Genomic DNA, 12,402 nt, shown 5'->3' with positions numbered 1-12,402 from the left:
ATTCACGGAGACAAGAGCCGTCGCTATTTGCATTATTAAACACTTGCAGTCTGTATAATTCATTAACAAAACTTCATACTTTGTAAATCTCTCCAACAGTGTGTAATGTTAGCTTTAGCCACAGAGCACTATCAAACTCATTCAGAATCAAATGTAAACATCCAAATAAATACAATACTTACGCGATTAGACATGCTGCATGACGAACACTTTGTAAAGATCCATTTTGAGGGTTATATTAACTGTGTAAACTTTTTTTTTTGTTGTTTAAGGCAAACGCAAGCTCCGGGGGCGGGGAGCGTGAGGAATTAAAGGGGCCGCAACCTATATATCGGTGCATAGTTAATGATGCCCCAAAATAGGCAGTTAAAAAAATTAATAAAAAAAAAAATCTATGGGGTATTTTGAGCTGAAACTTCACAGACACATTCAGGGGACACCTTAGACTTGTATTGCATTTTTAAAAAGACGTTCTAGGGCACCTTTAAACTGTGTATCTTAAACTACACAGAATCATATGAACAGTAATGATACTGTTTTTTTTAAACATGTCTGAATGTAATGACTTGACAAATTCAGTGAGTTTATTCAATGAAGGATTTGTCAGACCGTTTCAGTCCAATAACTTGTTTGTTTGCGAGTCTTTTTGTGCAAGTCATTTGTTGGTAAATCAGATTAGACTAGTCATGCTGTATGTTTGTTTTTGGTTGTATCCAGTGAACATGCAGTAGAAAGATGTGTTGTCTTGGCTTTATTTTGCAGTGCAGTCTTTTTATTTTTTCACACGTTCAATTCAGACCACAACTAGTAACTCTTTGCATACTCATTTCTTTTGCCTTGGCACTGTAGATTCAATAACAGTGCAGGACCACAAAAGCTAGCTTCTGCCAGACCGTCTTCTGTATCCAACTTACAAAGAAAGTTTAAACTGGCATCGCGTCAGTTAAGCTTTTTCCGTAAGTTGAATAGGGAAGTCATAGGATGTACCATAAGCTTTTTGAACTGCAAGAGTTTAATACTTTCTTTGCAAGTTGAAAACGGAAGGCGGTCTGGCGGAAGCTAGATATTTTGCTTCATAACTTTACACAAATGCAACGCTTCGGGATAATAAAGGACTTTATTAAGCCCTCCCGGAGCCATGTGAAGTACGTTTATGATGAATGGATGTGGATGGACTCCCGCTCACTGCCATTATAAAGCTCGGATGCATCGGGATATTTATTAATATTTGTCCGATTGTGTTCATCAGAAAGAAGAAAGTCATATACACCTAGAATGGCTTGAGGGTGAGTAAAACTTGGGCTAATTTTCATTTGAAAGTGAACTAATCCTTTAAGCAAACATTCTACTACTATTGGAGAAGGTTGTTTTTCATCAACTCTTCTCCTTCTTAAAAAATAACAATATATTGGATAGGTTTCAGTCTGGGTTCAAGGCTCAGTATAGTACAGAATCTGCTCTTTTGAAAGTGATAAATGATTTGTTATTAGCTGTTAAGAAAATGTGCTGTTTTGGTTCTTTTGGATCTAAGTGCGGCTTTTGACACTATTGATCACTCTATTCTATTGAAACGTTTAGAGCAGTATGTTGCCTTAAATTGGTTCTCATCATATCTTAAAGGGAGATCTTTTTCTGTAGCCATTGAAAACTATACTTCTTCTTCCTCTGCTGCTTGCACATGTGGTGTACCACAGGGTTCCGTCTTAGGCCCTGTATTATTTTTGATTAGCTTGCATTGGCTTCCTATTGAATTTAGAATTCAGTTTAAGGTACTATTGTTTGCATACAAGTCCCTGGTAGGTTTGGCACCATCCTACCTGTCTGATCTTCTGTCCTACCATCAGACCAATAGGCCTTTAAGGTCATCAAATACTTTGTTGTTGTTGGTACCGACGACGCGCTTGAAAGTCAGTGGGAATCGTGCAATTTCAGTGGCGGCACCCAGATTAAATGGACTATAGAAATCAATAAAACTAAACTAATACTCTAAAAAGAGTTCATTGACATGTTGTTTCAAATTTAGTAGAATGTCTAAAGTGAACCATCGAAATAAAGTGTTCGTTTTTTATTCACACTTACCTTTTCCATACATTAAAAAAGACACTGTTGAGCTCTAATAACAAATTTACTCCTAAAATTCAGGCCGTGACAACTGTATGAAAGGTACTTTACTGAACAACTAGTTATTAATGCAATGACGGCACTCTCTTTTGGCCACTGGCAGCTCATGTGTCTCTTCGCCATGTGCGGTTCAAGCAAATCAAAAGAGGTACGTGTCTTGACTCACTTGCATATTCTGACAAGTCTGTCTCTCTCCACCGCAGTGTCTCCCACCAGCCGTGCGGTCCAGGGTCAGCCCACCAGAGACAGCATGCTGTTTAAAAGAGCAGCTTAATGAGCATAAACAAAACACAGTGGGTCTGCTTCACTAATAATTGCATACAAGTAGCACACGCTTATACATTTGTTCTCATCCTCGTTCTAAAGCTAATGATTCCCGATTATTCTTTACGAGGAAGCGTGTGCCTGCGGTTACTAATAAGCATAATACACGGCCAAACAGTCTCCATATATTGCCATTTTCAAAGAGAGCACACACAGCAAAATCTTTGTGTAAAAGACATGTGAATTTTCATTCTTTTGTGTGAACTGTCCCTTTAAGATGGGTCCTCTGTTGTTAGTCGAATAAAAATGAAAAGCAGACTCGTGTTTGCTTATATACTTCAACGTGAAATTGTTTTCCTATGCATTCAAAGCTGCAAGAACCAAGAGAGAAGCTGATTGGATGATCTATTTGACAGGCACAAACCAATCAATTCAGTCAGTAATTTCAGCATGTACTACAAGCATTCAGGTTTTGCAGGAGTGGCGAATTATAGATTCTCGTCGCACTCTGAAAAAAGTCAATTTCCAGTGATGATGGTTCGTTTTTGGACTGCTGCCAAAATCAACTGTATTTGTAGTCATGAAGGCTTTTATCCATTTTAGACCTTGACAACTTGATCTATCATCTCTTTCTTTCCGACTGTCCATCGTTTCCCAACTTTTTTAGAATGTAATAAAACTTTCGATCGGAAGGATCGAGATCAAATAGAAACTTGTCAGAGGTGTCATAACCTAAATGGAAAAATGTTTGTGTCTGTGTTTGTATATATAAATGTGTCATTTATATATATACGTTGAGCCTCTATATTAAACAGCTCTTTAATCTAATATTTTATTCAGTCTAATCATTTATAACCAAGTGGGATTTTTATTAGACTGAGATATCATTGTGAGCAAACGGATATAATATTTTTAGTTTTTTTACATCTACGTAAGGGATTGTTCACCCAAAATTCAGTTTTATTCAGTGTTGTTTCTATTATTAAATGTACACTATGTAATTTTTGGCCCTCTAGCAGTTAAAAAACGAAACTACGTGCGTTTTGCGGAAGAACATTGTTTTGGTTTTGATTCGGCTCTGTGTGACTGTGCCAGTGGCGTCAATTCACCAAAAGCCAAGGTATGGTGAAGTCCGATGACGTCATCAAATCTTACTCTCTCAACCCAACTCTGTGTGTGTGTGTGTGTGTGTGTGTGTGTGTGTGGTGTGTCCAAAGATTAATCACATAGGCCTATATTTTTGATCATGACCCAGCAAATTAGACAGTTTTAGACCTCAGGGACTTTTAAGTGCTTCACACAACCTTTACCAGGACTTAAAGGTGCCATAGAATGTGTTTTCACAAGATGTAATATAAGTCTAAGGTGTCCCCTGAATGTGTCTGTGAAGTTTCAGCTCAAAATACCCCATAGATTTTTTTTAATTCATTTTTTTTAACTGCCTATTTTGGGGCATCATTAAATATGCGCCGATTCAGGCTGCGGCCCCTTTAAATTCTCGTGCTCCCCGCCCCCGGAGCTCGCGCTTGCCTTAAACAGCATAAACAAAGTTTACACAGCTAATATAACCCTCAAAATGGATCTTTACAAAGTGTTCGTCATGCAGCATGTCTAATCGCGTAAGTATGGTATTTATTTGGATGCTTACATTTGATTCTGAATGAGTTTGAGGCTATGTGCTGTGTGGCTAAAGCTAACATTACACACTGTTGGAGAGATTTATAAAGAATGAAGTTGTGTTTATGAATTATACAGACTGCAAGTGTTTAAAAAATGAAAATAATGACAGTCTTGTCTCCGTGAATACAGTAAGAAACGATGGTAACTTTAACCACATTTAACAGTACATTAGCAACATGCTAACGAAACATTTAGAAAGACAATTTACAAATATCACTAAAAATATCATGATATCATGGATCATATCAGTTATTATTGCTCCATCTGCCATTTTTCGCTATTGTTCTTGCTTGCTTAACTAGTCTGTTGATTCAGCTGTGCACAGATCCAGACATTAATACTGGCTGCCCTTGTGTAATGCCTTGAACATGAGCTGGCATATGCAAATATTGGGGGCGTACATATTAATGATCCCGACTGTTACGTAACAGTCAGTGTTATGTTGAGATTCACCTGTTCTTCTGAGGTCTTTTAAACAAATGAGATTTATATAAAAAGGAGGAAACAATGGTGTTTCAGACTCACTGTATGTCATTTCCATGTACTGAACTCTTGTTATTCAACTATTCCAAGGTAAATTCAATTTTTAATTCTAGGGCACCTTTAAAAGCTCAGAAGCACTGAATATTATACAATTTAAATGTGATGACCAAAGACATTTTTTGTTCATCTTTTAAAGATGAACAAAATTAGTAAAACTAAAAGTTTTGTGATGTAGGAAAACGTCTAGGTTACTTGAGGGAACGGAGACGTTACGTCGATACTGACGTGATGGGGTCTCGCCTGGGAGCCCATTACGTCAGTATCGATGTAACGTTGAACGTGACTGACTGAATGGGAACTAACATTTGGTGAAAAACAAACACTTATTTTAAAATGTAAAAAGAAGTCTATAACTGTTAGATGGCGGCAGAGGAGCACTTATTGGCTCATTAGCTATTTCCACTACATTTTTTTTTTTTTTTCACACATTTTGCTTTTAAATTTATTTTTAGAGATTATGAAATCCCTATTATAACAATGAAAATCTATTTTTGTCTTTTTTTTTAATGAAGTGTGAAGTATATATTTGTAGGAAAGCGAGTAAAGAGTGCTTCCTTTATAATCACTGAAGCTGTCAGTTCAGCGCAAACTCACTGAGTGCAAAAACTCCCGTCTTAATCAATGAATCTGACTAAACTTCACAATAAATCTTTTATTTAAATCGTGTCTCCTCTTTGTTATAATTAGAATATTTGTGCATGTATAAATCTTGCGCTAACATAAACAAATAGAGCGTTTTAAGAAACCGAGGTAACTTAAACACCTCTGATTGGTTTTTATTTTCAACAGAAATGGCTGTGATTGGCTACAATACTCAACTCGGCAAAATCACGTTGTAAATAGACACATTTTCAGCACCATTAAACTTATGTGACATGAATATAACAACTTTACTTACTTTTCTCTTTTATGAAATAATTACAAATTATATGTTACACAAAGTAATACAACTCCATTAATCCTGCAATAAATATATTACTTTGCATTGACCTCAAAGTAGCCGGAGCAACTTTTCTCTATTTACAGATATGACAAGACACACACGGGCGAGTGACGCATGTACGCAATTTCCCATGATAACCATCCTTCCTGGTCTAAAATATAATAGGCTTACCATAGTGAATCAGGGTAAGACAAAAACACTTTTTGGAGGAAGGATTGATGATTTTTTGACCCATTATTTAAATTAAGTGTATCTTTAACTAAAACTGAAACTAAAACTAATGAAAATCATTTTCATAATTGAAAGAAATGTTTAATATAGGTTAAAATAACAAATATTAGGTGAAAAACTTAAAAAAGACTTGTCAACTAACTGAAATAAAATAAGTTGAAGTTGAAGTACTAAAATTAATAAAAATGAAAATGCAATAAAAATAAAGCAACATAGAAATATTTATAAATAAGAATTAATAAAAAAGACAACCTGAAATATAACTGAAAATATAAATATAAAAGTTAATTTAACATACAGTACTATAAATAATACTCAAATAACACCGGTTTTATTAAATTGAAAAAATGTATATGTCAGGATATTCTTCAAAAATTCTCCTGTGTTCCATAAACCAGCCTGCGGAAGAGGCAGGATGATAAATGATGGCAGGATTTTTGTTTATGTGTGAACTATCCTTTTAACTGAAACTAAAAGAAAGTCGGTGGAAAATTGTGTTTGACTCCCATGACTCATAAGCGTAGTCCCGTTTGAGCCCCTACGATCCCCTTATTCTTTCTCTGTCTGTTTAACTCTCTGACTTAGTCAAGAGTGACTCATATCCTCTGGGGGAATTTTTTTTGCTTTCCAGAGCCCACCTACATCACGATGGCGCCCCCTGCCTGCAGCTCGCTGGACAACTGCACGCTGGTGGACAAGAGCTGCCCGTACGGCTTCCGGCTGGACTCCATCGGCTGTAGGACATGCAGCTGCAAGACACGTAAGTGAGCTGTGACGTCACTGGAGAGGTGCTTCATCTTCCTCACCCCACACAGACGCTGTCAGGCGGTCTTTAGCAGTTTTCTCTCCAGACACTGACTGGCTTTAGCAGAGATGTTTATGAGGATAAACACTGAAGGGCAGATGGATTAAAGGATTGTTTTTTACGCTAAGGTAGACTGGGTGAATCTAAGTCTGACAAATGTCAAAGGAAAAAGATAATAATACTGGTTTTAATGATTTAGGGTGGGACCACAAGCTTTGTTGTAGATTATAAATATTCTATTGTAAGATATACATTAATATACATTACTAGGAAAAGGTTTGGATGCACTTGACTGATTTGTTTCTCAAAAACGGAATATGCTTGATATCTCATTATACACAAAGTCAAGATATAATATATAATATAGTTGGTTGCATCTCAAAGCATTCAATAGAATAATAAAATAATGGATGAGTTTAAGATAGTGAAGGAATATAATATAATATAATATAATATAATATAATATAATATAATATAATATAATATAATATAATATAATATAATATAATGTGTTTTAGTACATACAGGGCATTAGAATTTTTCTTTTTGTATTTATGTGTGTTGCCTTTCTCATGTAGGGGAGAGTGGGGTAAGATGAGCCATTTTTTACTTATGTTGTTCTCAAGATAATGGGAAACGTGGCAGCAGTACAATGAAAGTATATATGGCTTCTTTAAAAAAAAAAAAAAAAAAAAAAAAAAGTGTTCCTGTGGCTCAATTTGCCCCAGGTTAGGGGTAAGTTGATCCGAGTCAGTGGGTAAGTTGCACCACCTGGGTGTAAACTGACCATCTAACTGAATTCAAATCAAACCTGTGTGAAATTTTAAAGATAATTTACCTCTTTTAAAAACTAATTTAATAACCCAGTTTCCCTTTACAAATCATTATAGTTCTTTTCTTAAAGCTAACTTAAACAACATAAAACCAACAAAATCAAGTAAATTTCAATATCTTTAATTGTTTGCATTTCTGGAACAATATGTTGAACACCAAAGTTGTAACCTTCCCAAAAACAGACTAAACAGAGAGTTTGTTGTGTAAAATTAAATATAAACTGAAAAAATGTCACTCAAACTAATAAATATTTTAGTCAAAAGATTCTTGGCATGGTAGTTTCTCTGCAATGTCAAACATGTTAGGTCATTGGGTACTGAACGTGGAAAGATATATGATTATAATCTGGTGAAAAGCATCTTCTGGTTCTTATAAGAGAAGGATTTGGTGTACTTGTACACTGTAATTTCACTACAGTGCCTTATGGTGGGTTATTTAAAATGCTGGCCCAATTTACCTCACAGCATTTGGACCGCTTTGCCAGAGCGAATTAAGGCTAATATTTAGGCTAATATTTAGCTAAATGATCTCCATGATTTCCAAAATATAAGGTCACATGGCAATAAAAGTGTACAGTTGCAAAGATAGATGAAGACCACTTACCCACTGGCTCATCTTACCCCATTCCCCCCCTGTGTGTTAATCTTAAAGTGTGTAATTAAAGTCTTAAGCTGTGATTAATTGTTCTCTGCTGTGTTTTTCTTCTAACCTTCAGGAGAAGAGTTGTGCAGTGGTCTAATTGCCAGCTGCTCTCTAAAATGCCCTTTTGGCTTCCAGACTGACATTCACGGCTGTGATGTTTGCCAGTGTCGCCCACGTCACAAGAAGTGCAAGGCTGTGGCCTGTGCCAAAGAATGCCCATTCGGCTACATGTAAGAAAACAATAAACTGATACAGAGAGGTAAAAAGAAGAAGTGCAGTTTCTGATAAACATTCACTGTTACCTGTACGGCAAATGGTCAAATGTCTGCTAACTTAAAGCTCTTCCTGCTCTGTCCACACTGGTCCTGGGGGACTGTCCCATTAGTTTCACTTTCATGCAATTTCGATAAAAGTTCAAGGATTTGGAGTATAAAAACACTTCTTTACAAGCCTTAAAAACAAGTCTCCACTTCACTGAGGTAATAATATAGTTCCATAAAATTCCAGACAGTTGTTATCTTTCATTATGTGTCATTGTTACCAATGATTTTCTAAACTATCAGGACAGGCAGCAGTCATTAGTTGTCAGAAACTGAAGCGAATCCCACACTGTTCCTAAAATGGTCTGGAGATATTGTGAATGACAAAATGATCCCCTACGCTATGCTTTGCTTGTTTGTGCCCGACTGCAAGTTTAGAGCTGACAGCTAATTAGGGCCGGCTCAGATCAGCGTCTCTGATTGTGGCGCGTAAAGGATGAGCTGCGATAGCGAAGCTGAACACCTAATCTGCACAACACCATGTCTTGACACCACTGCGAATAAACACTGCTGTTCCACGTCTGCAAAAAAAAACTACTCCAATTACACAGGCAGATTGCTGAGCCAATTTGTAAAAACTTTTGTGGAGCTTCGCAGTCGGCAGGTTAAAGAGACACCTTGTGACAAATGGAGATGAGAAAGAAGAGAAAAGTGCAAGAAAGTATGTGCGACTTCTTTCAGTGACTCTGATTGTCAGTTTGGTTTTTTTTCATGCTTTCTATTCATATGATAGTGAAGATAAAAACAGGGAAAGGGATTGGGAACTGTGGCGAGCGCATTTTAAATTTAGGAAAAAAAAAACCCACATGAGCACCACCATTCAATGATGTGTCGGAGCATGTGTGCTAGGAAAATCTCAGTTTTTTTAGTATATAATGTTTAAAGATGTTGATTTAAAAAATGTTACATGTTGGGCTCACGGGCAGCGGGCCGACAAATGGCACTGCTGCGCTTCTGGCGTCCCGAGTTCGAGTCCTGGCTCCCTGACCCATCCCCCTCTCTCTTTCCCACTGAATGGTTTTACAGGTGGAGTACACTGACATTTTTTTCCGACTCATCTTTTCTGACTGCATTTGGCTAGGGTCAGTGTCACTACTGGTAGCATGAGGCGATGCCTGGACCTTACAGAGGTTGCACAGGCAGCTCAACTCCTAACCCTAACTCAATACGTGCCATTGCCAGAAGGTTTGCTGTGTCTCCCAGCACAGTCTCAAGAGCATGGAGGAGATTCCAGGAGACAGGCAGTTACTCCAGGAGAGCTGGACAGGGTCGTAGAAGGTCCTTAACCGATCAGCAGGACCGGTATCTGCTCCTTTGTGCAAGGAGGAACAGGATGAGCACTGCCAGAACCCTACAAAATGACCTCCAGCAGGCCACTGGTGTGAATGTCTCTGACCAAACAATCAGAAACAGACTTCATGAGGGTGGCCTGAGGGCCCGACGTCCTCTAGTGGGCCCTGTGCTCACTGCCTGACACTGTGGAGCTCGATTGGCATTTGCCATTGAACACCAGAATTGGCTGGTCCGCCACTGGCGCTCTGTGCTTTTCACAGATGAGAGCAGGTTCACCCTGAGCATGTGACAGATGTGAAAGGCTCTGGAGAAGCCGTGGAGGATGTTATGCTGCCTGTAACGTTGTTCAGCATGACTGGTTTCGTGGTGGGCCAGTAATGGTCTGGGGAGGCATATCCATGGAGGGACACACAGACCTGACAGGATGCCATAGACAATGGCACCCTGACTGTCATTAGGTATCGGGATGAAATCCTCGGACCCATTGTCAGACCCTACGCTGGTGCAGTGGGTCCTGAGTTCCTCTTGGTGCACGACAATACCCAGCCTCATGTGGCGAGAGTATGCAGGCAGTTCCTGGAGAATGAAGGAATTGATACCATTGAATAGCCCCCACACTCGCCCGACCTAAATCCAATCGAACACCTCTGGGACATTATGTTTCAGTCCATCCGACGCCGCCAGGTTGCACCTCAGACTGTCCAGGAGCTCAGTGATGCCCTGGTCCAGATCTGGGAGGAAATAGCCCAGGACACCATCCGTCGTCTCATTGACCCCTTTCGTCACTCTCGTGATTTTCTCCTCTCTACTGTCTTTATTTACTGTCTTAAAAATGTTAAAGGAATAATTTTTGTTGTTAGGTGTACTGTACCTTTAAAATATAATATAGACTCTTATGACAAGTGCAGAGAATAAGGCAGCTGGTCTTGCACCTCTGTAGTCTCCAATCTGAGACTCATTCCCTCAGGTGTGGTTGAATAAAAAGGAGTCTTTATTTATCAGAGTTCGGCCCTTGGCCCATCTTTGTCTCTTCACCCCCTCAATTCTGCCGTCATGAATGAGCACACAAGTGCAAAAGCTTGCATCTCAGATTCTAATTTTAGATATCTATTTATGCCCCCTCAAAGTTATGGCTGAGGATCAAGCTCGCAGCCTGAATAATGCATGCAGCTTAGCGCAGACTTCCTCCTCTTGCACAAAGAATATTGATATTCCCCACTGCTGACATCATACCTGATAGCTCCTTATCACCAGACCAAATACGCACTGCACATGGCTGCTTCACAGCCCTATTATTCATCCGATAAGAGCAGATAGGAGGATGAAAGATGGGGACAAGCATGTGTGTGTGTGTGAGATGGGCAGCTGGGGTTCAGACCAGTGCGCCTGGAAGAGTTTGTTCTCCAAGGAAGGTGCCTTGGACATCAGGGAGCTTTTTGATTGGTCGTTTTGGTTAGTCGTCTTTAATGTGCCATCTGCTGACAGGACTTCAAGTAAGGTCGACAAAGACACTCTCTTTCTTTCCTCGCTCTCTGTTCCAGTGTTAACAGATGACATTGGGCCGTGTCTTTGGCACCTGGTGTATGATGCCAAGCTTTGATGTGCCAATGACAAAGTGTGCTGAGAGTGTGTACTGACTCTTTATGAAGTCCATATGTCTTGAAGATTTATTTTAAAAGTGCACTCAGTCATATTTGTATATGTTGCTCTGGCCAATATAACAGCAGTTTTTGAACCAATACTGACACCTAGTGGTGTGGATCTAGCAATCCACAAATAAAAAAGTGGTAATCTCATTCAGAACCTTTTTTTTTTTTTTTTTTTGCTTTGAAAAATGCAAAACAAAATGCAGGTCGTGAGAAGCATTTTTTAACAGTTAAACTAATTTTAACTTGAGTTGCAAATTTTTTTAGATTGTCATTTTATGTGTGAGACGTGATCACAATGTTCAAATATGTTTAAATGGAAAAAAACAATGGAAAAGTGGGAGAGTGGAATGCAAAAAAAACAAAAAACACGTTCTTAGACTACTGATATGACTGGACTTTCTACATAATTTGCACATACATAATTTATAATATTTTTGTACTATTATACTATTGTATACTATATTATGTATGTATTATTTGATTACTTTTTTTTCTCGTGTTCTCTTATCAGTAAGAACAAACATGGTTGTGACACCTGCCGTTGTAAGAAATGCCCTGAGCTGCCATGTGACAAGGCCTGTCCAATGGGCTTCCAGCATGATGAGTTGGGCTGTCTGATTTGTCAGTGTAGAGGTAAGCAAAAGTATTATTTATATTTAAAAGTGTTGATTTTGTTTTATTTGTTTTAAACTACAGCATGACTGTTACATTTCGTATAGAAAAAGGATAGTTCCAAACCTTAAATCTGATTTGATGAGCCACATTTGAAATCATTTTAGGAGAAATGCACATCATTTGAATTCTATATTAATGCACCAAGCATTGTTACATTGTTACATTGCTAGCACTCACTACTTAGCAAGTGAACCTATTTTAGCATTATTTATATACTATCATAGTATTTATTAATATTTTGAATTAGCTTTGAATTTTTATAATTTCATTTTTCATTTTAAGTTTTTAATAGTTTTGGGGTTTTCATGTTTCTATTTAGCTTTTATTTATTTCATTTATTCATTTTTATTTGTTATAGTTTTAATAATTTTAAAACTTAAGCTTTTTTATGTCAGTAAGTTG

General features: G+C 37.9%; 1 protein-coding gene across 1 annotated transcript in view; it reads left to right on the top strand.

The window, feature by feature from the left end:
- crim1 (cysteine rich transmembrane BMP regulator 1 (chordin-like)) overlaps positions 1–12,402 on the top strand; it is a 145,925-nt gene that overhangs the window by 116,099 nt on the left and 17,424 nt on the right. Inside the window, exons 8-10 of the mRNA XM_048192339.1 lie at positions 6,414–6,542; positions 8,137–8,293; positions 11,837–11,958. Coding sequence (XP_048048296.1) covers positions 6,414–6,542; positions 8,137–8,293; positions 11,837–11,958 — 408 coding nt within the window. The remainder of the gene's footprint in view (positions 1–6,413; positions 6,543–8,136; positions 8,294–11,836; positions 11,959–12,402) is intronic.

The sequence above is a fragment of the Megalobrama amblycephala genome, linkage group LG5 (genome assembly GCF_018812025.1).
Source record: "Megalobrama amblycephala isolate DHTTF-2021 linkage group LG5, ASM1881202v1, whole genome shotgun sequence".
Taxonomy (NCBI): domain Eukaryota; kingdom Metazoa; phylum Chordata; class Actinopteri; order Cypriniformes; family Xenocyprididae; genus Megalobrama; species Megalobrama amblycephala.
Note: the sequence above shows the minus strand (reverse complement) of the source record. Positions and strands in the feature narration are given on the sequence as shown.